General features: G+C 35.9%; 2 protein-coding genes across 2 annotated transcripts; one reads left to right on the top strand and one right to left on the bottom strand.

The window, feature by feature from the left end:
* Nucleotides 1-925: 925 nt before the first annotated feature.
* Nucleotides 926-11,501, bottom strand: OR5AS1 (olfactory receptor family 5 subfamily AS member 1). The gene is made up of 2 exons (XM_055354961.2): nt 11,443-11,501; nt 926-8,729 (listed from the first exon to the last, which is right to left on the bottom strand). Exons 1-2 carry the CDS (start codon nt 11,451-11,453, stop codon nt 7,727-7,729), a joined length of 1,014 nt encoding a protein of 337 aa, XP_055210936.1. The 5' UTR covers nt 11,454-11,501; the 3' UTR covers nt 926-7,726.
* Nucleotides 11,502-23,174: 11,673 nt separating this feature from the next.
* On the top strand, nt 23,175-24,119 carry LOC101136556 (olfactory receptor 5F1-like). The gene has a single exon (XM_019036087.4). It carries the CDS (start codon nt 23,175-23,177, stop codon nt 24,117-24,119), a length of 945 nt encoding a protein of 314 aa, XP_018891632.4.
* Nucleotides 24,120-24,756: the final 637 nt, after the last annotated feature.

Genomic DNA, 24,756 nt, shown 5'->3' with positions numbered 1-24,756 from the left:
CTTTGCTCTATACATGGAACAACAAAATTGGGATGACAGCACATCTATTAACAGCATGGTTTATTGAGCATTTTAAGCCCACTGGTGAGATCTGCTGAGAAAAAAAATTCTTTGAAAATATAACTGATCATTAACAATGTACCTGGTCACCCAACAGCTCTGAATGTTGGGTACCTGGTCACCCAACATTAATGAGATTGATGTTTTTTTCATGCTTGCTAACACGATATCCATTTTGCAGTCCATTAGCCAAAAAGTAATTTTAACTTTCATTATGTAAGAAATGTATTTTGTAAGACTAAAACTGCTATAAATAATGATTCCTCTGATGAATCTGGGTAAAGTAATTAGAAAACCTCCCGGAAAGGATTCATCATTCCTGATGCCATTAAAACATTCTTCATTTATGGAAGGAGGTAAAAATATCAACATGAATAAAAGTTTGAAAGAAGTTGATTCCAAACCTTCTTGGATGACTTGAGGCATTCAAGAGTGTAGTAAACACCTGCAGATATGGTGGCTATATCAAAATAACTGGAATTAGAAGTGGAGCCTGAAGATGTGACTAGATATCCAGAATCACTTTCATAAAACTTGAATAAATGAGAACTTGTTTTTTATGGATGAGCAAAGAAAGTGGTTTCTTGAGATTAAATCTACTCCTGATGAAGATATTGTGAAGATCATTGAAATGACCACAAATATTTTAGAAGAGTACATAAATGTAGTTAATAAAGCAGTGGCAAGTTTGAAAGGATTGATTTTAATTTTGAAAGAAGTTCTACTGTGAGTAAAAAGCTATCAAACAGCATTACATGCTTCAGATAAATCTTCATCAAAAGAAGAGTCAATCTACATGACAAACTTTACTATTTTATTATTTTTAGAAAATGCCACAGCCACACATCACTGTGATCAGACAGAAGCCATCAATAGCAAGGCAAGTGCATGGATCAGCATTTTGATGGTTTCATGTTTAAGTCTTTAATCCATCTTGAGTTAATTTTTGTATAAGATGTAAGGAAGGGGTCCAGTTTCAGCTTTCTGCATATGGCTAGCCAGTTTTCCCAACACCATTTATTAAATAGGGAATCCTTTCCTCATTGCTTGTTTTTGTCAGGTTTGTCAAAGATCAGATGGTTGTAGATGTGTGGTGTTATTTGTGAGGCCTCTGTTCTGTTCCATTGGTCTATATATCTGCTTTGGTACCAGGACCATACTGTTTTTGTTACTGTAGCCTTGTAGTATAGTTTGAAGACAGGTAGCATGATGCCTCCAGCTTTGTTCTTTTTGCTTAGGATTGCCTGGGCTACATGGGCTGTTTTCTGGTTCCACATGAAATTTAAAGTAGTTTTTTTTTTTCTAATTCTGTGAAGAAATTCAATGATAGCTTGACGGGGATAGCATTGAATCTAAAAATTACTTAGGGCAGTAGATAGCCATTTTCATGATATTGATTCTTCATATCCATGAGCATGGAATGTTTTTCCATTTGTTTGTGTCCTCTCTTATTTCCTTGAGCACTAATTTGTAGTTCTCCTTGAAGAGGTCATTCATATCCCTCGTAAGTTGTATTTCTAGGTATTTTATACTCTTTTGTAGCAATTGTGAATGGCAGTTCATTCGATTTGGCTCTGTTTGTCTGTTATTGGTGTACAGGAATGCTTGTTATTTTTGCACATTGATTTTGTATCCTGACACTTTGCTGAAGTTGCTTATCAGCTTAAGGAGATTTTGGGCTGAGACAATGGGGTTTTCTAGATATACAATCATGTCATCTGCAAACAGGGACAATTTGACTTCCTCTTTTCCTAATTGAATACCCTTTATTTCCTTCTCCTGCCTAATTGCCCTGGCCAGAACTTCCAACACTATGTTGAATAGGAGTGGTGAGAGAGGGCATCCCTGTCTTGTGCCAGTTTTCAAAGGGAATGCTTCCAGTTTTTGCCCATTCAGTATGATATTGGCTATGGGTTTGTCATGGATGGCTCTTATTATTTTGAAATGTGTCCCATCAATACCTAATTTATTGAGAGTTTTTAGCGTGAAGGGTTGTTGAATTTTATCAAAGGCCTTTTCGGCATCTATTGAGATAAACATGTGCTTTTGTCATTTGTTCTGTTTATGTGATGGGTTACGTTTATTGATTTGCATATGTTAAGCCAGCCTTGCATCCCAGGGATGAAGCCAATTTGATTGGTGGATAAGCTTTTTGATGTGCTGCTGAATTCAGTTTGCCAGTATTTTTTGAGGATTTTTGCATCATGTTCATCAGGGATATTGGCCTGGCATGTTCTTTTTTTGCTGTGTCTCTGCCAGGTTTTCGTATCAGGATGATGCTGGCCTCATAAAATGAGTTAGGGAGGAGCCTCTCTTTTTCTATTGCTTGGAATAGTTTCAGAAGGAATAGTACCAGCTCCTCTTTGTATGTCTGGTAGAATTTGGCTGGTCCTGGACTATTTTTTGTTGGTAGGCTATTAATTACTGCCTCAATTTTGGAACTTGTTTTTGGTCTATTCATGGATTTGACTTCTTCCTGGATTAGACTTGGGAGGGTGTGTGTTTCCAGGAATTTAACCATTTCTTCCAGATTTTCTAGTTTATTTGTGTGGAGGTGTTTACAGTATTCTCTGATGGTAGTTTGTATTTCTGTGGCAACAGTGGTGATATCCCCTTTATAATTTTTTATTGTTTCTATTTGATTCTTCTCTCTTTTCTTCTTTATTAGTCTGGCTAGTGGTCTTTCTATTTTGTTGATCTTTTCCAAAACCAACTCCTGGATTCATTGATTTTCGAAGGGTTTTTTGTGTCTCTATCTCCTTCAGTTCTGCTCTGATCTTAGTTATTTCTTGTCTTCTGAGGCTTTTGAATTTGTTTGTTCTTGTTTATCTAGTTCTTTTAGTTGTGATGTTAGGGTGTCAATTTTAGATCTTTCCTGCTTTCTCTTGTGGGCCTTTAGTGCTGTGAATTTTCCTCTAAACACTGCTTTAGCTATGTCCCAGAGATTCTGATACCTTGTGTCTTTGTTCTCATTGGTTTCAAATAACTTATTTATTTCTGCCTTATTTTCATTATTTACCCAGTAGTCATTCATGAGCAGGTTGTTCAGTTTCCATGTAGATGTGTGGTTTTGAGTGAGTTTCTTAATCCTGAGTTCTAATTTGATTTCACTGTGGTCTGAGAGACTGTTATGATTTCCATTGTTTTGCATTTGCTGAGGAGTATTTTACTTCCAATATTGTGGTCAATTTTAGAATAAGTGCAATGTGGTGCTGAGAAGAATGTATATTCTATTGATTTGGGGTGTAGAGTTCTGTAGAGGTCTATTAGGTCTGCTTGGTCCAGAGCTGAGTTCAAGTCCTGAATATCCGTGTTAATTTTCTGTCTTGGTCTGTCTAATGTTGACTGTGGGGTGTTAAAGTCTCCCACTATTATTGTGTGTTAGTCTAAGCCTCTTCATAGATCTCTAAGAACTGGCTTTATGAATTTGGGTGCTCCTGTATTGGGTACGTATATATTTAGTATAGTTAGCTCTTCTTGTTGCATTGATCCTTTTACCATTATGTATTGCCCTTCTGTATCTCTTTTGATCTTTTTTGGTTATAGTCTGTTTTATCAGAGACTAGGATTGCAACCCCTGTGCTTTGTTGTTTTTTTTTTCTTTTTTCTTTTTTTGCTATCCTTTTGCTTGGTAAATATTCCTCCATCCCTTTATTTTGTGCCTATGTATGCTTTGCACATGAGATCGGTCTCCTGAATACAGCACACCAATTGGTCTTGACTCTATCCAATTTGCCAGTCTGTGGCTTTTAATTGGGGCTTTCAGCCCATTTACATTTAAGGTTAATATTGTTATGTGTGAATTTGATCCTGTCATTATGATGCTAGCTGGTTATTTTGCCCATTAGCTGGTGTGGTTTCTTCGTAGTGTTGACATTATTTAAAATTTGTTGTGTTTTTGCAGTGGCTGGTACCAGTTGTACCTTTCCATGTTTAGTGCTTCCTTCAGGAGCTCTTGTAAAGCAGGCCTGGTGGTGACAAAATCTCTCAGCATTTGCTTTTCTGTAAAGGATTTTATTTCCCTCCACTCATGAAGCTTAGTTTGGCTGAATATGAAACTCTGCATTGAAAATTCTTTTCTTTAAGAATGTTGAATATTGGCCCCCACTCACTTCTGGCTTATAGGGTTTCTGCTGAGACAGCCGCTGTTAGTCTGATGGGCTTCCCTTTGTGGGTAACATGACCTTTCTCTCTGGCTGTTCTTAACACCTTAACATTTTTTCCTTCATTTCCACCTTGGCGAATCTGATGATTATGTGTCTGGGGATTGCTCTTCTTGAGGTGTATCTTTGTGGTGTTACATGTATTTCCTGAATTTGAATGTTGGCCTGTCTTGTTAGGTTGGGGAGTTTCTCCTGGATGATATCCTGAAGAGTGTTTTCCAAGTTGGTTCCATTCTCCCCCTCACTTTCAGGTACACCAATAAAATATATATTTGCTCTTTTCACATAGTCCCATAATTCCTGGGGGCTTTGTTCATTTCTTTGCATTCTTTTTTCTCTAATCTTGTCTTCAAGCTTTATTTCATTAAGTTGATCTTCAATCTCTGATATCCTTCCTTCTGTTTGATGGATTTGGCTATTGATACTTGTGTATGCTTCATGAAGTTCTCGTGCTGTGTTTTTCAGCTCCATCAGGTTATTTATGTTCTCTTCAAACTGGTTATTCTAATTAGCAATTCCTCTAACCATTTTTCAAGGTTCTTAGCTTCTTTGCATTGAGCTAGAACATGCTCCTTTAGCTCAGAGGAGTTTGTTATTACCCAATTCTTCTATTTTTTATTACCCAATTACTTCCATCAATTCATCAAACTCATTCTCTGTCCAGTTTTGTTTCCTTGCTGGCGTGGAATTGTGATCCTTTGTGGGAGAAGAGATGTCTGGTTTTAGAAATTTTCAGTCTTTTTGCATTGGTTTTTCCTCACCATCATGCATTTATCTACCTTTGGTCTTTGATGTTGGTGATGGAGTTTCTGAGTGGACGTCCTTTTTGTTGATATTGATGCTATTCCTTAGTTTTCCTTTTAATTGTCAGGCCCCTCTGCTGCAGGTCTGCTGGAGTTTGCTGGAAATCCACTCCAGACCCTGTTTGCCTGTGAAGGCTGCAGAACAGTAAAGATTGCTGCCCGTTCCTTCCTCTGGAAGCTTCGTCCTAGAGGCACACCTGTGAGTTGCCAGCTGGAGCTCTCCTCTGTGAGGTATCTGTCTATCCCTACTGGAAGGTGTCTCCCAGTCAAGAGTCGCGAGGGTCAAGGACCCACTTGATGCAGCAGTCTATCTCTTAGCAGAGCTTGAACGATGTGCTGGGAGGTATGCTCCTCTCCTTAGAGCCAGCAGGCAGGGACATTTAAATCTGCTGAAGCTGCACCCACAGCCATCCCTTCCTTAAGGTGCTCTGTCTCAGGGGGATGGGGGTTTTATCTACAGGCCCCCAACTGGGGCCGCTGCCTTTTTTTTAGAGATCCCTTGCCCAGAGAGGAGGAATCTAGAGAGGCAGTCTGGCTACAGAGGTTTTGCAGTGCTGCGGTGGGCTCCACCCAGTTCAAACTTCCTGGCAGCTTTATTTACACTGTGAGGGGAAAACTGCCTACTGAAGCCTCAGCAATGGCGGACTCTCCTCCTCCAACCAAGCTCGAGCATCCCAGGTCAACTTCAGACTGCTATGCTTGCAGGAAGAATTTCAAGCCAGTGGATCTTAGCTTGCTGGGCTCCATGGGGGTGGGATCTGCTGAGCTAGACCACTTGGCTCCCTGGCTTCAGCCCCCTTTCCAAGGGAGTGAATGGTTCTGTCTCGCTGGCATTCCAGGTGCCACTGGGATATGAAGAAAACTCCTGCAGCTAGCTCAGTGTCTGCCCAAACAGCCACCGAGTTTTGTGCTTCAATCCCTGGGAGCTGGTGATGTAGGCACCCAAGGGAATCTCCTGGTCTGTGTGTTGTGAAGACCGTGGGAAAAGCATAGTATCTGGGCCAGAGTGCACCCATTCCTCATGGCACAGTCCTTCATGGCTTCCCTTGGCTAGTGGAGGGAGTTCGCTGACCCCTTGTGCTTCCTGGGTGAAGCAACACCCCACCCTGCTTCTGCTCACCCTCCATGGGCTGCACCCATTGTCTAACCAGTCCGAATGAGATGAGCCAGGTACCTCAGTTGGAAATGCAGAAATCACCCACCTTCTCTGTTGATCTCGCTGGGAGCAGCAGACTGGAGCATCTCCTATTTGACCATCTTGCCAGCCACCATACATAACTATGATATGCACTGAGAAATCTAAAAATTTGTGTGACACTTTACTGTGTCAGTTGCTTTATTGTAGTGAACTAGAGGAGAACCCACAGTATCTTCAAGGTATGTCTATAAATATTAGATTATTTAATTTTCAAATCATATACATATACCAGTAATTTTACATATATAACTTTACTTAATACTCAAAACAATCCATTTCATTAGGTGCTATCTTATTGTCTCCATGTCCAAGGTTAAATTCAGTATAACTAATCCAACCATTTATATTTTCATAATTATTACAAAATGCACACTTTTTTATTTCACATGTATATAGTGTATCACTTTAACTTTGTCAAAATAAGACAAAAAGTAAATAGAGACTTCAGACTGAAAGATCAGAATAAACCACAAAAAATCTGATAATTTAATTATCAAAATCGATTACAGAGTAAAAATTGTTTATACTTTAATTGCCTTGCATTGTAAATTTACAGAATAAAAGATCAGTGTAATTTTCACCTCTTCTTGAAGATAGAGCCTCAAAGACTATGTTAGCAACATGAATATAAATAATTAGGAAATTCTACAGTTTATAATCTTGATAGTATTCACAAACTTGTTTTTCACAATTACTCACTCTGAATGAAAAAGTAGGGAATTTCTTGCAGTAATCAACTTAGCCCAAAGACAATGTGATATATCTTCATTCTGACTTAATAATAATGAGACTATTGCTACATGTCTTCTAATTTCTTGAGAGCCAGTGAAACCACCATCAGTATCCCTAACAGATTATTGGTATTATAAAATATCTCTATTGACAAACGCTTTGTGAGTACAAATATAGACTCACTGTCCAAATAAAATAAGGCTGTATTTTCCCAGTCATTCATCTGTCTATCCATCTATCCATCCCTCCGTCCATACTTAAATTTATGTCTGAGGTTGCAATATTTTGAATTTTTGAAATCAGACCTTGGCAATGACCTTGAGCAGTAGGATGCTTAGTGTTCCAATAATGGAACTCTATGCATAAATGGCCTAAACACACAGGTAAGGAGGACATGCAGTATACCAGGTGCCAAACCGGTGGTGGAAAAAACAAGCCAATATACATATGCTCTGCTGCCAAGTAGCTTCTAATACCGATTGATTGACTGAAAAGTCAATATTTACCTTCAATACAACATCGTAAAGAACCGAATCAATGTACAAAGCATTTTAGAAACACTAATTGGATATAAATAATGATTATGTTTAATTAGGTAATGTTTTATAGAGTAGATTTGTGGAGAGAACATTTTTGGAAGAGAGGATGAAGCATTTTAATGCACTGAGTATAACAAGTTATCTTTATTTCTGAAAATGTGATAAATTTAAAATAGTTAACACATAAGATGTTCATGGCATAATTGCTGTTTATGAGATTGGAAGGGTAAGTTAGATATTGACTATTCTTAAACGATTTAAATACCATTCATTTGAATATCCGATTCTTTCTAATAGCTTTTTGAGAGCATTTTTCACATCTTTGTTTCTGAAACTATAGATTATTGGATTAAACATGGGAAATACAACAGTATAAAACACTGCCACCACCTTATCAGTGTCTAGGGAATAGCTAGTGGTGGGCTGTAAGTACATAAACAGGAGCGCTCCATAGAATAAGGTGACTGCTATGAGGTGGGAAGCACAAGTGGAGAATGTTTTGCTTCTGCCACCTGAGGACTTGATGCTCAACACAGTGATGAGGATGCAGAAGTAAGAAATAAATATGACCACAAAAGTGCTGGTCTGGATGAAGCTGCACAAAGCAAAGAGCAGAAGCTGGTTGATCTGAGTGTCTGTACATGATAAAGCCAGAAGAGGTGGGATATCACAGAAAAAATGATTGACGATATTGGAGCCACAAAATGACAGCCTGAATGTGAGGCACACATGGACCAGTGATGTTGTACTTCCACTGAAATATGCCAACACAATGAAGCAGACACAGACTCTCCTAGACATCAGTGTAGTATAGAGCAGTGGGTTGCAGATGGCTGCATAGCGGTCATAAGCCATTGCTGCCAGGATAAGGCACTCAGCATCAGCAAAAGAAGCGAAGAAAAACATCTGTAGTGCACACCCATAAGGAGAGATGCTTTTCCTGGATGCTAAGAAGTTTGCCAGCATTTTAGGAGTGATTGCTGTAGAACAGCTGATGTCTAAGAAAGATAAGTTGCTAAGAAAATAATACATGGGGATTTGAAGGCTTGAATTAATATTAACTAGAATTATTAAGAGTATATTTCCGACCATAGTTAATGTATATACCAGAAGGAATACCAAGAACAGTGTGACTCTGAGAGGTAGATAATCTGTGAATCCAACAAATAGGAACTCAGTTGGCATGGTGTAATTACTCTCCAACATCTTAGTTTTCTTGTTTTTCCCACTGGACCTAGATAGTATCAGCAGATGTGAGTTAACTTGAGTTATGGATGAACCAAAAGTATCTTTATTCTCTTTTCTAAGGAATCAAATAGAAGGTCAGTAAAATCACAGAGATGTCATTTTTTGTAAATTTTGATTTTGCTTTTGTCATTTGATTAAAGGAAGTATAATAATTAAAGATCATCACTGATAGCAGAAAATGTTATTTAGATGGTGGTGTTTTATAACGTAGTACCTCTTTAAAAGCGCTGCACTTTATGTGATGATAATAGTTTTTTCAAGCTGAAAGGGATAAATGTAGCTCATGTAATGAGACCTAGTAGAATAATGAGAGTTGGCAAAATCTTTAGAGACAAAGCTCTCTTTTTGCAATCCTAAAATCACATTCTTCTACATAAAGTAGAGTTGAGATAAAATATGAAAGAACGTCCATATTTAAAACTGTGTAATCCCACAGAAGAATATCTGTGATGTTGGGAGGTTACTTAACGTAGTAGTTAGGAGCATGGTAATTATGCAGGAGATGGCTGGATTTACAACTTGGCTTTGCAATTTACTATTTGTGTGACTTTGGTATAGTTATTTGACTTTCTGTGATAGTTAAGATGAATAAATGAATATTCCTAGTAAGTAGACATCCCTACATCACTTATGTGACTACACATACAAGTCACTGTGTGAGCACTGATTAAATAAAATTTATTAAAAATAAATAAATTGACTCCATTTTTATTATTTTGGGGTTTTTTTGTCCGAACACCATGAAATATCCAGATCATTCTCAATATTCATCTTGTCTTTGACATCATAGATGCATTGTTTTCTGTTGTAAAAATAAGTCGTGTGTGTGTGTGTGTGTGTGTGTGTGCTATACACAAATGTATTGTTTGGCATACTAAATCTTTTACTCATGCCCTATCATTGTTGCTTTCTTTTTCAAGGTTTAGTTTACTTTCTAATCTCTGAAGTAAGTACTGTTTGGTGTGAGGTTCCAGAAACATTCGTATGTTTTGAAGGGCTGCATATGCGATTGGACTTCTAAACTGGTTCTGTAAGGACAAACATTGTATGGAAAAATGAAAAAATAATCAAGAACAAGAAAAGCTGAGATGATTTTTAAATAAAATACAATGCTAATGGAATATTAAGCAGGAAGTTAGATCATTTGGAAGTGAGAAGTGTCTACGGTGAGTAACGTAGTGAGTAACTAAGGGAAATTATGAGATCTATTATCTCTATCATGCCTGATAACCTCAGAACCTCCTTTCTCCAGCCAAATGGCAAGGAATCTTCTAAATGTACCGAAAAGAGAAGCCAGCCTTCTTTGTGAACTCAGATTTTTTAGAAGAGCAAATAACTTGACAGGGTAAGAATACAATGTGTGTACCTAAAACTATAGTGAAGAAATCCCAACTCTGAAAAAATACTAGAAAAATGTACACATTTGCAAGATTTACATAATATTCAAATCCTCACAACTGGATGTATATTTTCCCTATTATTCCTGGCCAACCCTAGCAACTTTCCACACTTACATTTCCGATGGGATGGCTAAATCGAATACACAGGCTCATCCAAACAAGTGACATTTCCATTAATGATTTTAATGAGTTTATATATTATATCCAAAAACAAGTTATGGGATCAAAGTCTTATTTTTCTTTCTTGAGTCCCATGACAACTACAAAACGATTTAAAGGGGTTTTGTAGTCAATTGTCCAGTGAGACACTGAGCATCCCAAGACAACTTTCCTTTTCCTACAGGATTTATCTCACACTGCTCTGAACTGAAATCAGAAAAATCTCCCAAAATGAGTTGGATCCCACTGGATCTTAGGGAAATCTCATTTGACAAACCTCCTATTTCTAAAGGATGTCTATTAATAAACTTTATTTGCTATTCTCTTTGAAGGAGATACGCAGATAGCAGAAATATTAGTACTGATTTCACTCAATCTTTTCTTTACAAATGGCATTGTGCTGAGCTTAAGCACACAGGATTTGAAGTTAGGCAAATGAGTATAAATAACCTCAGGTCCAAATATAATTTTCTAGAACTCATTGAACTTCTCTATGCCTAAATTATTTGTTATATTTAATTAGCATATTAATATATTATAAGATTGAAATCAAGATTGAACTAGGTAGCTTTACAGAAGTTGGTATGCTGTAGATGCATCAAAATGTATGTTATTATATATTATAATTATTACTATTAATGCTATTATGATTATTTAACAATTCAATATCTGACTTTGAAATGACAAATTCTCCTAGTTTGTTTTTATATGAACAAACACAAACAATTAACCACACTGCAGGTGAATATGTGATTTGTGCTTATAAAATCTGAGGTTTAGCATGCTGCTACAGAAAATTATTACACCATTGTTTTTCCAAAAATTCTTAAATAGGCACAGTCAGCTTCCTTCTCATAGCAATAAGGTACACAACGAATTGGGCAGTGACTTTTTTTTTCTAATTGCCATGGATAAGGTAAGCTTAGGTCTATGCTACCACCGTCTTCTGCCCACTCTTAGCCCACATACATACACAAACTGAAACACACCACACACACACACACACACACACACACACACACACACACACACACACACAGAAATAGTTAGCAGAGATACATTTTATCTGAGGTAAATTCATGGTCTTTGCTACATTCACAACAAACATTTTGTTAATGCTTTAGGGAAAAAATCACTTACCTCAGCACCATCAAGAGCTTTGAATTTTATCACTTATTTTGCACAATGGGCTATCAACATTTTTCTCTAGGTTTTAGAAATAATTCTTATAAGGGATGAGTATATATATTCTAGTCTGTGACAAGTGAGACAGTATCCCAAGATAATTTCCAATCCCAGTAGGGTGTCTGATAGTTAATTTTTCTCATCCTAGTGGCATAGGTATGTGGCTTAGCTGATTTCTCTTAAAGGAAAAAAGGTAAAGGATAATAACACAATTGGCTATACTGTAACCAGTAATAACATAACCTGTCTTCATCATTGAGAGAGGTTTGATTAAAACAACAATCTTTTAATTCTACCAGCCAAAAAAAAATTCTTCTGTAAATTCTTATTTCTATCAGTTCTCATTATGAATTCAGTTACTTAATGATACTTTGAAGTATTTAGTGATGTTATCGAATTCTAAAGTACAAGCTCAATATATTGAGAAGAATCTCAGGCACTCTAATGTTTGGTTGCTTTTCCATTGTTGGAGTGTCTAGAAAGAAATATGCCTTGAATGTTAAGCTACTAGAGTAAACACTGGTGACTCAGGCAACCTAGAGCAGTTGTGCCATTTCATGGCTATGGGACCTTGAACTACTCATTTAAACTAATGTTTACAAATTTTTAAATTGTGAATAATAATTGCACACATCAAATTCTTGTCAAGATTGAGATGACTCAAGGTCACTTGTTCAACAGATGGTACTTTTTCCATGACTCTAAGTTTTCTCTAACAATTATAGCAGAGTTTGCAACAGTATTTCTTAATACTTTATAACACTGCTCTAGATTGTAACGTTCTTTAAATGATTGATGATGACATAGTCTATACCTTATGATTCTTAAGATTGACAGACTAGGGAGTGGATAAATACAGGATCCCACCTGGCTTCTCTTCTATACCTGGTAGGAAAATTGAAATCAGTTTTGTGGCTTCCAGAAGGGCTTTCTATTTAATAGGTGGACCTACGTTAGAAATAAAAGGTTTAAACAAAGTTGTCAGCCTTTGAGAGCATCCAGTAAATGGTTCAAAAATGCACTCATTCATATAGAAGATGAATGTAATCTCGAAAATTGAAAACAGCTTATTCATGGGTTGTGTCTTTTATGTGGTAAGAAGTATAAGGTTTAGAAAAAGAGGCTTCCATGTAAGGAATCACAGAAAGCCCCCAGATGCCTGGACCTACAGAAACAAGGATTCTAAATTGCTGATATTTCCAGTTTTCCATATTATGTTTTGTCTTCAATATGGTGGATAACTGTGTTCTTTAATGGGATAATGAAAGGCAAATTGACTTTTTTCTTCAGAGGCTGAAATGTACAAATTTAGAGACTAATATTGACATTTTGTGTTTCTCCTGCTAAGAACAAGTAAAATGACTGAGGAAGTTTGCTTTCCTTTTGTGGGTTAGGGAGGGGGTGGAAATGCTATACAGATTAAAAGCTACAAGGAGGGTACCATGGGCTGTACGGTAAGAAGACCACATCTGGAATGATAGTTTTAAATAGAAATAGAGAGTTGATCAAATTAATAAAGAATAATTAACTCATATTTTTGAAGACTTATTTTTCTTCTGTACTGGCAAAATAAAAGAACCAAATGTAATTACATTAGAAACTTTGCCACCTATATATTTTTAAATGTGAGTATTGTGCAGTAAAGGATAAACTCAACTATCTGGGGTCTTCAGCACTGGCCCTGACAACCTCTGAAATATCCTGTCTTCGAATATCCTGTCTGATAAGGGTATCTTTATATACTTTGGCTCAGTTTACACTCATGGTATGATTTATTCTGCTTGCCTATTTTTGCATACCTGGGGCTTCTAGGTTATGCTGTATTCATATGGGCCATTTGAAGACTACATATCTAAGATCAGGTAAGTGGGTTCTCCATGCCCATGTGACTGACCCTCAATCAAACCCTGGAAACAATTATTTGGTAAGCTTCTGTGATTGGCAATATCCCATACTTGTTATCAGACAATACTTCTGGGAGAATTAAGTATTGTGTGTGATTCCACTTAAGAGGACAAGTGGAAGCTGGTACTTGGTTCTCCTGGAATCTGACCTATACACTCTTTTCCTTCTACAATTTAATCCATATCTTTGTGAAACAGGTTCACTGTGTACTGGTTACCAACTTTTCTGGGCCCAGTGAGACAGAACACCCATACACACAAGTTGCATGAAGCAGGCAGCAAAGGACAACAGAAGCCCAGGATTTTTTGAAAGCTGGGCTTCCAAAGTTCAGGAAGGAGGCCCAGACTGAATGGGGTTTCATCTGCATATGCCTCACTTGCACTGCAGCTGAGGGAACCCAGAAAGCAGCCTATCCTGGTTTTGTACCCTAGGGTTAGAAGAATTGCTGGGGCCAAAGCCTTGAAGGACAGTCTGTTTCTAAAGTGAAGGAGGCATTGGCCAGAACAACACGGGCTCTGTTCCAGCTGCCTCCCCTATCTCAGAATGTTATATGTCCAGTAGGTTCTACAGTTATTTTTGAGAATTACACATGAGGGAGGAGGGACAACTGGACTACTCAAAGGCTACCTGGAAAACTGTCCTCCAATCTTTAGTGGTAATAAACCATAACCATAAGCATAATAGCTTTTCTGAGTTCTGTGAGTTCTTCTAGTGAATCATTGAAACTGATGATAGTCTTTGGGATCTCTGATACAAGTACTAAGTTCTAATGTCCTCAAGTGTATTTTTTAACAAGATTTCAACCATCTTTATTTTATATTACGTAAAATATATAAAAATATACGACAGTTATAAAATGTTTTATTATAAAATATTAGGTAAACATTTAGTTAAATCCAAAAATGTCTATATAAATCAGAAAGCAAAAGAAATACTTATAAACTCACCACAGAAATTAATTAAAAAACAAAAAATCCTGAATATTGCCAAAATTGGAAATTCTCTATGATCATCTTCATTAGCTTGCTTCCCTGACAGTGGCAGCTACTTTTCTGCATTATTCCCTATATTTCAATTTTTTTTTTTTTTTTTTGAGGTGGAGTCTTGGTCTGTCACCCAGGCTGGAGTGCAGTGGCATGATCTTGGCTCACTGAAACGTCTGCCTCCTGGGTTCAAGGGATTCTCCTGCCTCAGCCTTCTGAGTAGCTGGGACTACAGGCGCGTGCCACCAGGCCCAGCTAATTTTTTTGTATTTTTAATAGAGGGAAGGTTTCACCATGTTAGCCAGGATGGTCTCAGTCTCCTGACCTTGTGATCCACCCACCTTGTCCTCCCAAAGTGCTGGGATTACAGGCGTGAGTCACCACGCCTGGCCCCTAGATTTCAATTTTGAAAATAATTTCATCTATATTCCTAAAACGATTCTTTTAATAAATCTCCTTTTTAAAATTTTTGAACATTGTAAATGTGATATCACATTTGTCATCTACAGTGCTTCTGTTTTTCTTTAATATTGCGCTTCTCACATTCTCCCATGTGCGTACGTATTTCTTCACTGTAATTTCATAATTTGTTGTATTATTTTTCTTTGCTGTATCATAATTAAATTGCTTATTACCTAATTTTATGACCAATGCTACTATTAATGTTATTTTACTCTTCACTAAGCACACATGTACAAGAGTCTGCATTGATTGCATATAAGGTATACAACTTTAAAATATAGCAAATTATTTTCTAAATTTCTTTTTTTGTTTTTTTCTTTCTTAGTACCATTTTAATATGTAAATAAAATATATATGTCATTGCAACTTTTTTTTATTTGTTTTTATTATTGTACTTTAAGTTTTAGGGTGCTTGTGAACAATGTGCAGGTTTGTTACATATGTATACATGTGCCTTATTGGTATGCTGCACCCATTAACTCGTCATTTACATTAGGTATATCTCCTAATGCTGTCCCTCCCCACTGCCCCCACTCCACGACAGGCATGTGTGATGTTCCCCTTCCTTTGTCCAAGTGTTCTCATTGTTCAATTCCCACCTATGAGTGAGAACATGCGGTGTCAGGTATTTTGTCCTTGTGATAGTTTGCTGAGAATGATGGTTTTCAGCTTCATCCATGTCCCTACAAAGGACATGAACTTATCCTTTTTTATGGCTTCATAGTATTTCATGGTGTATATGTGCCACATTTTCTTAATCCAGTCTATCATTGCTTGTTCATATCTACAATCTCAACAACAGAACATAACATCTCAGATTACTTGTATTTGCTAATACTTTTTATACTCTGAAATTTAATATTTTCTGCCAATATAATGGGGGTGATAGATATTTTTAATCTTTAACACACCTGGAATAATTTGTTGTGTATTATATGAGGTAGGAATCTTAGACAGTATATTTTTTGCAGTTTTTTAAAAAATGTATGTTCTCTATCTTCAATGGTGCTCTATGATATATTAAATTTTCATTTTTGTGTGGGTCTGGTTCTGGGTTCTCTATTGTGATCACTTGTCAATGTTCCATTTTCATCATTGCTACACTTTCCTATTATAGCATTGATATAGGCTTACTTGGTACTTCTTCAGGAATGTCTTGGCCCTTTTTGTTCTGAGTTTTACTAAAAAAATTATAACCACCTTGTCACATTAATTGAGAATATTATTGAAATATTATTTGGAATTATGTTGTATTTATAAACCAATATTGTAAAAAGTATATCTTTATAAGAATCATCCTCATAAACATGGAGTCACTGATTATTTACATTATTGATGATCTTTTAAAAATATTTTATAATTGTTTCCATAAAGGTTTAGAGTATCTGTTGTTAATTATATTTTCCTAAGGGCCTTGTATATTATAAAAGTTTTCCTTTAAAAATTAACGTTAAATAATTTCTGCTATGGCAAGGAAATACAACTAATCTCCAGATACTGATCCTATATTCAACAACCCAGTCTTTTATTAATTCATCTAATGTGTCATTTTATCCCCTTGCATGAGTATATATCTTATACTTTTTTTTTTTTTTTTTTTGAGACAGTCTTGCTCTGTCCCCCAGGCCGGAGTGCAGTGGCACGATCTCGGCTCACTGCAAGCTCTGCCTCACGGGTTCATGCCATTCTCCTGCCTCAGCCTCCCCAGCAGCTGGGACTACAGGCGCACGCCGCCACGCCCAGCTAATTTTTTGTATCTTTAGTAGAGACAGGGATTCACCATGTTAGCCAGGATGGTCTCGATCTCCTAACTTTGTGATCCGCCCACCTCAGCCTCCCAAAGTGTTGGGATTACAGGCGTGAGCCACTGCGCCCGGCCTTCTTATACATTTTTTAAAGTTTTGTTTATATTTTGTTTTGTTTTTCCTCACCTAATACAGCCTCCAATAAATTATTACCTTGTAACATAGAATTGGAGACATTGGACTGTGTTGTCATTTGGAAAATTTTAAAGTGAATACCTTTTAACTTCTGTTTATCAGCCTTTATCATAAAATGTACATTCATTCATAAATTCTAATTGAAGTTGTGATTAAGCCTTTCAATGCATCTTACCTAGCTTGCCTTGAACCACTATTGACATAAAGAAAGACAGAAAAATCCCATTTGTAATCACAAATTATTTAAAACAAAAGTTCAAGCAACTAAAATAATAACATTTTAGCCATTAAGTTGGATGCACAAGAAGGCCATAACATTAAAGGTTATCCATTATTTTTGAAAGCATTGTCATTTCAACTTTTTGTCTGGAAATTTACAGTGTTAATTCTGCCACCTTTTGAGACAGATTAACCATTCAAAGGGAATGTCCAATAAACCTCATTATTCATAATATTTGAGGCATTTTAGCTTGAATTCCAATAATATATAGAGTAATTATTATTAAAAGGATAAATATCATAAACAATGATTATCCTGAGAGAAAACTGAACATATGGTAAAGAAATTAAGACTCCTCTAGAACTCTTTTTTACTTTACTGTAACAAATCCCTTTGGAAATTATGAATTATTCCATTTCGCATTAGGGAAAATACAGAGTTTAGCATTAGAATGTTTTTTAACTATGTTAATTTTATTCAGTCTCAAGGGAAATCAATAGATATTCCAATTATTTAATAAATCACATATTTTTATTTTTCTTTATTAAAAGACCCACATGTATATTTCAACAACAAAATGACTATGAGACCAATTTTTCTTCATTCTTCATTGCAATTTATTATATGCATTTGTCTTAGTAACACAATGAAACTTATTAGAGTAAAATATATAGGATCCTGAAGTCATCCTTATATAAATGACTTCTACAAACATGCTTCCATTCTAAGAAGTAATGAAAAATGAATTTAATCATTTATAAAACTGACTTCAATAATATTTTTAAACATTAAAAATGAGTTAAATCTATTAATTCTTTTATTCATCACTTTATTCAAAAATATTTATTGAATGCCTGTGGCAGAAACTATTTAATTAACCTAGTCAATAATTGCAAATATGTATGCTCTAAAATAGTTTATTAGAAAGGTAAAGAAGAGAAAGATGTAATAACTGAAAATTATATATTTTATTATATCCTGTGAATATAATTCAATAGGTTTTTGTAATTAAGGGCTTCATTCATTCTTCGACATTGAGGGTTTGTTTTGTTTTGTTTAATTTTAGCTATAGAAAGCACAATAATCTTATATAATAAAATCAAGATGTGAAAATACAAGTCAACAAAATAATGTCATCTTTATCATGTAACTCAGTGACTAACAAAGATATTTACTTTCTTTGAAAAGTATCCATTCAAACTTCTTTTTCTACATTTCTTCTCCTCCTTGTTCTCCTCCTCCCTCCTCCTCCTGCTCTTCCTCCTCCTCCTGCTCTTCCTCCTCCTTCTCCTTCTTCTTCTCCTTCTTCTTCCTCTTCTTTTCTTCTTCTTCCTATTCTTCTTCTTCTTCCTATTCTTCTTCTTCTTCCTTGTCCTTCTTCTCCTTCTCCTTCTTCTTGCTTGTCGTTGAGTGACCTGTGAAAATCTAGAACTTACTCTACATCTTATAAACTGCAATGTTCTCTTGATCAGTATACAATTTATACACAGTCAAGAGACTACAATTCTCAAAACACTAATCTCTTATGCACCTTCCCTGAAAGTCAATGTCTTTATTACTTTATGAGATAATTAGAAGGAAACAAATATAAATAAAGGCATAAATACATAGAAAGAAGGGTGTAAATATGTAAATCTTCAGAGATATTATTATGTTAAAATAATAAAACAAGTCCATTGGATTTAGCTAAAACCGGGTTACCAATGACATTGAAGAGAAAATTCAGTGATAAAGATACAGTACAGATGCAGGGATCTCAAACTTTATGGCATCTCTACCCAAAGATATAGTCACTTCCCCTTGGAAAAATAATCCTAAAAAGCTGAACATTTTAGCCTTTAAAATGTTTACATTTATATAATGCAACTTAATGCATTATAACAGAAATACCAAGAACATCAGTTATTATCAGGCAATTTTCCGAGTTAGTCTAGACCTTTCTGGACATTTTACATTTTTTATCACTGTAGTAGCCCATGGTTTTTTTTGTTGTTATTGTTGTTGTTTATATTCCCTGTATTATAATTAAAGGAGACATCAGTAGTAAAATAGTATTTCCTGTGCCTATGAACATTATACCCCCATTAATAAAATGACCCCTTAAGATGTTTCCCTAAGTCTCACAATAATCATAGAGGTCATGACTCTTCAATTAATTATTATGGTGAAGGAGTTAAAGGCAAGCACCATACCACATAGTTTGGATTAAGGATTAGAATTTAGAGAAAGTTTATAAACCAGATGTTTTTGATAGAGGAGACATATAACCCTTACATCCTCATTGTTACATAGTGATGTGGACAAACTGCTGGATGTATGGTGGGTTTGCATTCCAGAAGACAACCTTGTCTCCATTGCTTAATTTGTTTATGGAGTCAGTTTTTGTGTGTGGCCTAAATGGATGATGAATAGTACAAACTCAGATGCCAAAGTATGAATATGGGTTGGGGTTTAGGAGAGTGCTGATAATTTTTGGTTTCCCAGAATCTGAATCCTCGAAACTCAGGGGAAGATTCAAACCTCCGGTGGATAATGATGTGGGTAGAATAAAAGTTACTGGTTTTCTAGTCAATTCTGCAATGATTTTTGGAATAATAAGAAATTCTTCCTGCTTAGAGTTATTGTAGATATTTATAAAAGTTGAATAATTCTGAGGATATAAAATAATAAAGGCCTTCATTAATTCAAAGCCTTTACAGTTTAATGGAAAATTCATTTACCTGTTTTAAGACTTGCACTGGTCACACAAGCCTTATCATCTGTTAGAAAATACATTTTACATATATTACTATTCCATCAGGTTCAAAGATTATACACTTATATGTCTTAAAAATAAACTGAATGTTTTATTCATTCAAGACTTCCTTTATAAAAGGTCATTCATTTTATATAAATATAAAAGATATATATATGATTATATATATGATCACCCAGATATGAGTCAAAGAAGAATAAGACAAATCATTTTTTAAGTTTTTGGGTTTGGAAGTCATGTTACCTAATTAAGATGGCAATGTTATTATTTGTGGGTAAATTCTTTAATCTGTGGTAAGATGTAAAATTAGTTGTCAAAAGTTATTGGAAAATTATAATCAGATTACTACATTTATGTGTGTTAACAAGGAATTTGTGTATATCTGACATTATTCGTACATGTGTTATTTAGTATAATTTGTTTTATAATATAAAGAGTCTTGCTACCCCCTCTCCATATATATAATTTGATTCAAACTTGAACTTTAAATTTGAAATCTAAGTTATTAATATTGTATTATTTGAAAGTTCTTAGGTTTAGTTCTACTTATAATTTATTAAATATATGTATGATTTGTTTTATTACTTTCCATTAACTTGAAGCATTCGAAATAAAAAAGGCATAAAATATAAAATGTATACCTTCCATTTAAACTATTTGAAGATTTTTAATTAACTACTTTTGTAAAGGAGATCAATCATTATGCAAAGGCCCCTCAGAAGTGATGGTTAAAATCTACTAAGTGTATGTAATAAATAAGCCTTAAATATCAAAGTAACAGTTTCAAGATTTTACAATGTGCCATCTTATAACTGAAGAGACTTTGAATAGACTTTTGTGTAAACAGTACCACCTTTCCTCATCTAAAATATGGGGGAAATAATCATGACAACCCCAACAAGTGATGTAGAACATTTATTGAGAATTTAAATATAAAACTATCCTATAATGCTTAATGTATTATGAATTCCCTATATGAGTAGACTCCCTTTCATATGGACCCCAAGTGTGGTTTATTTTACTGTCTTGAGAATTGAGATCTAGCAAATATGAACTTTCATCCCCTTGTAGAATCAGAGTCACAAATAATAATTTCAAAAAGACCACACAACTTTAAAATTTTAAAAAGAAATTAGGTTTTCTTATTCATTACCCTATTTGCTTAGGATAGAGTATTTCTTTAAACATTGTAGAATGGATATTAGCAAGTTTCCCTTTCTTGTTACTTATAATGAGAAATAGAGCTAGATTGGAAGTTAAACATACTGACAAAGGAACGCACACACACACACACACACACACGGAGAGAGGGAGAGAGAGAGAGAAAGAGAGAGAGAGAGAGTGACAAAGGGGATACAGGATGTTAAACAAAATTTATCGGAGGCCGTTTTTTTGAACTGGTCTCCTAAATGCCAGGTAATCAAACTAAACTTGAAACAATCCTGTTTTCCAAATACACAGGAGATTTCAGCCAAACTGAGTCGGCCTAAAACGGACAGTGAACCCTAAAAGTAGCTTTGAAATAACCAAGCTTTTTTTTTTTTTGAGACAGAGTCTTGCTCTGTCTCCCAGGCTGGAGTGCAGTGGCACGATCTCGGCTCGCTGCAAACTTGGCCTCTCGGGTTCAAGTGATTTTCCTGCCTCAGTCGCCCAAGCAGCTGGGATTACAGGCGCCCGTCACCACGCCAAGCTAATTTTTTGTTTTTAGTAGACATGGGGTTTCACTATGTTGGTCAGGCTGGTCTCAAACTCCAGACCTTGTGATCCTCCCACCTCTGCCTCCCAAAGTGCTGGGATTACATGCACGAGCCACCTCGCCCAGACCCAAGCTACTTTTTTTCCCCCTATTTCTGCTTTCTCCAATCCTTTTCTGCCTGTAAAGCCAAGCTCCTCTACTCAGCTCAATGGATCTCTTATCCTATTTTATAGAAGTGATGTTACCCAATTCTAGAGTTGCAAATAAACACCAATTCTATATTTAAAATCATTTGTGTAATTTTACATTTTGATAGGGAAGAATAATAATTTGGTGTTAGGCTATGCATCCAACTGGAGTAAGCTAAAACTACAGAGAAATAAACAATGTAAATGGTCAATACATAACATTTTCACTGACTTTAAATGGGACTTTAAAATTACATAGACGTCAGAAATCACTTTATGATACAAGCGCTAAATAATCTCACTCTGTATCCAGGCTGGAGTGCAGCGGCGTGATCATGGCTCACTGCATGAGCCATGAGGAGGCCCTCGGGGGTTGAAGCCATTCCGGTGCCTCAGCCTCCAGTGTAGCTGGGATTGCAGGCATGCGCCGCCACCAGGCACGACTGATTTTTTTTGTATTTTTAATAGAGACAGGGTTTCGCCATCTTGGCCAGGCTGGTCTCAAACCCCTGACATCAACTGATCCGCCTACCTTGGCCTCCCAAAAGGTTGGGATTACAGGTGTGAGCCACAACTCCCAGCCTGGGTTTAACTTTCTTTTGAGACTTAAGTTCCTGCCTTTAGAGAATTGACTCCTCAATTAATACTTATTATCTAGTCCCCAAGATCACCCAATCTGCTTGAAGGAAAACAAAATAAAAATGCAGCTTCATGTATTTAATCAGAAGGTTAAATCTTAAAATTTTTCCAATGGATAGTTCAACTTTACACTGCATTTTAAAAATAAAGTTTCTTTTTAATATTTTTTAACCTACAAGTGAGAATCCCTGTTTAAAAAGAAAATAATAGACTACTTTGGTAAAACTCTGCATAGGAAGCAAGTTATAAAGATTATTTGCTGTTACTCACTTAGGTGGACAGGTACCTAAGTGTGGACAGGTACCTAATTTTCTGCTACATAGCATTAATTTGATAATGTACTTTGTAACTAAATAACTGTTTGGATTACTTTAAAACATTAAATATCATTCTTTAGGATATAATAGATGTCAAAATATGTGTTACTTGAAATGATTACTATTATTGCAGCAGGTGGCAATGTATAAATTTTGGAGTTAAATGTATAGAGCTGTTTTAAAGGCAAGAAAAAAAATGTATTTTAGTTAAACTCACATACCTGCAAAGAAAATAGGAGTGATTTTAGCATTAATGTGTCAGTCTTTTGGATTTGAATGGGGTTTGGTATAGAAAAAATAGTACAATGTATGCACATTTACAGAAACTGAAGTATGTAGACTTAGATCAGAAATTTGAGAGACCTACAACCCAAATTCAATAGAGACCATTGTTTATTAAATTCACATGCTCATCCATTTGTCTCCTAATCATCCTTCAGTCACTTTAATTACTATGCCATATTATCCTAGGTTTTTCCACATGTGAATATCCTTATTAACATTTCTATTTTTTTCTATAAACTTTCAAAGGGGAAACATTTTCATCTCATATAAAGTTCACACAAAATGTATTTGTCATAAATGACCAGAAAAAATTATACCTCACTGACTGAGTTCGTCCTATTGGGATTAGCAGACACGCTGGAGCTACAGATTATCTTCTTTCTGTTATTTCTTGTGATTTACACACTTACTGTACTGGGAAATATCGGGATGATCCTCTTAATCAGGATCGATTCCCGGCTTCACACACTCATGTATTTCTTCCTGGCTAACCTGTCCTTTGTGGACATTTGTTACTCAACCACCATCACCCCAAAGATGCTGGCAGATTTATTATCAGAGAAGAAAACCATCTCTTTTGCTGGCTGCTTCCTACAGATGTACTTCTTTATCGCCCTGGCGACAACCAAATGCATCCTCTTTGGGTTAATGACCTATGACCGGTATGTGGCCATATGTCGCCCGCTGCTTTACTCCTTGATCATGTCCAGGACCGTCTGCCTAAAAATGGCAGCCGGGGCTTTTGCTGCAGGGTTGCTGAACTCCATGGCCAACACTAGCTATGTCAGCAGCTTGTCATTCTGTGGCTCCAATGTCATCCATCACTTCTTCTGCGACAGTCCCCCACTTTTTAAGCTTTCTTGCTCTGACACACACTTGAAGGAAAGCATATTTTCCACTTTTGCTGGTGTGAATATGGTCGGGGCTCTGCTTGTCATCCTCTCCTCCTATTCCTACGTTCTCTTCTCCATTTTTTCTATGCATTCAGGGGAGGGGAGGCACAGAGCTTTCTCCACGTGTGCCTCTCACCTGACAGCCATAATCCTCTTCTACACCACCTCCATCTATACTTACCTGAGACCTAGTTCCAGCTACTCCCTGAATCAGGACAAAGTGGCTTCTGTGTTCTACACAGTGGTGATCCCCATGTTGAATCCTCTGATCTACAGCCTCAGGAATAACGAAGTAAAGAAGGCTTTAGCGAATGTAATTAGCAGGAAAAGGATCCCTTCATTTCTGTGATTTTTTGCCTAAAAATCTGAACTAAAGAGCATATTTTAGTTACTTTCAAAGTCTAGTTCATGCCTACAATTTTTATTAGAATATTTTCTCATTAAACGCATTCTGCCAATACTCAAATATTTGTATGCAGTTAGGGATAAAGCAAATTACCCAAACTGGTAAAAGACCAAGGGGCCTTTACTCTATAATGATTCTAAATCTTCACTGAATTCTCATAGTTAGGGGCTTATTTTAATTTTACCTTGACTACAAGAAGAAAGGGATTAAGTGTTTAGAAACCAAAGCCACAATGTCACATGATACTATCCATATACAATATTTTTGATTATCCATTGTTTGTATTTTCCTCATTTATTATCTGTAACAGATGGTTAAATATCACATACAATAGAAATATTTTGAATTAAAATATAATTCCCTTTTTAGGTGGTCAAATTGTTACTTGGAGGGTTGCCTAAATCAAATTTTAAGACTATGCTGTTAACAGACACTGATTTATCCACCTTTTATGTCTCTCCCCTTCCATACAAATCTATATTCATTAAAGTATTCATGTTAATTCATACAGAAATAAGCTATTAGAAAGGCTACTGTCCTATCAGAATGCACCAATTACAGGTCTTTTTCCATTCTCATT

The sequence above is a fragment of the Gorilla gorilla genome, chromosome 9 (genome assembly GCF_029281585.2).
Source record: "Gorilla gorilla gorilla isolate KB3781 chromosome 9, NHGRI_mGorGor1-v2.1_pri, whole genome shotgun sequence".
NCBI classification, from domain to species: Eukaryota; Metazoa; Chordata; class Mammalia; order Primates; family Hominidae; genus Gorilla; species Gorilla gorilla.
The sequence above is the reverse complement of the archived record's forward strand: the minus strand, read 5'-3'. Positions and strand labels throughout refer to the sequence as shown.

Coding starts and splice junctions, on each gene's coding strand:
- LOC101136556 (XM_019036087.4), top strand. CDS start 23,175: ATGACCAGAAAAAATTATACCTCACTGACTGAGTTCGTCCTATTGGGA.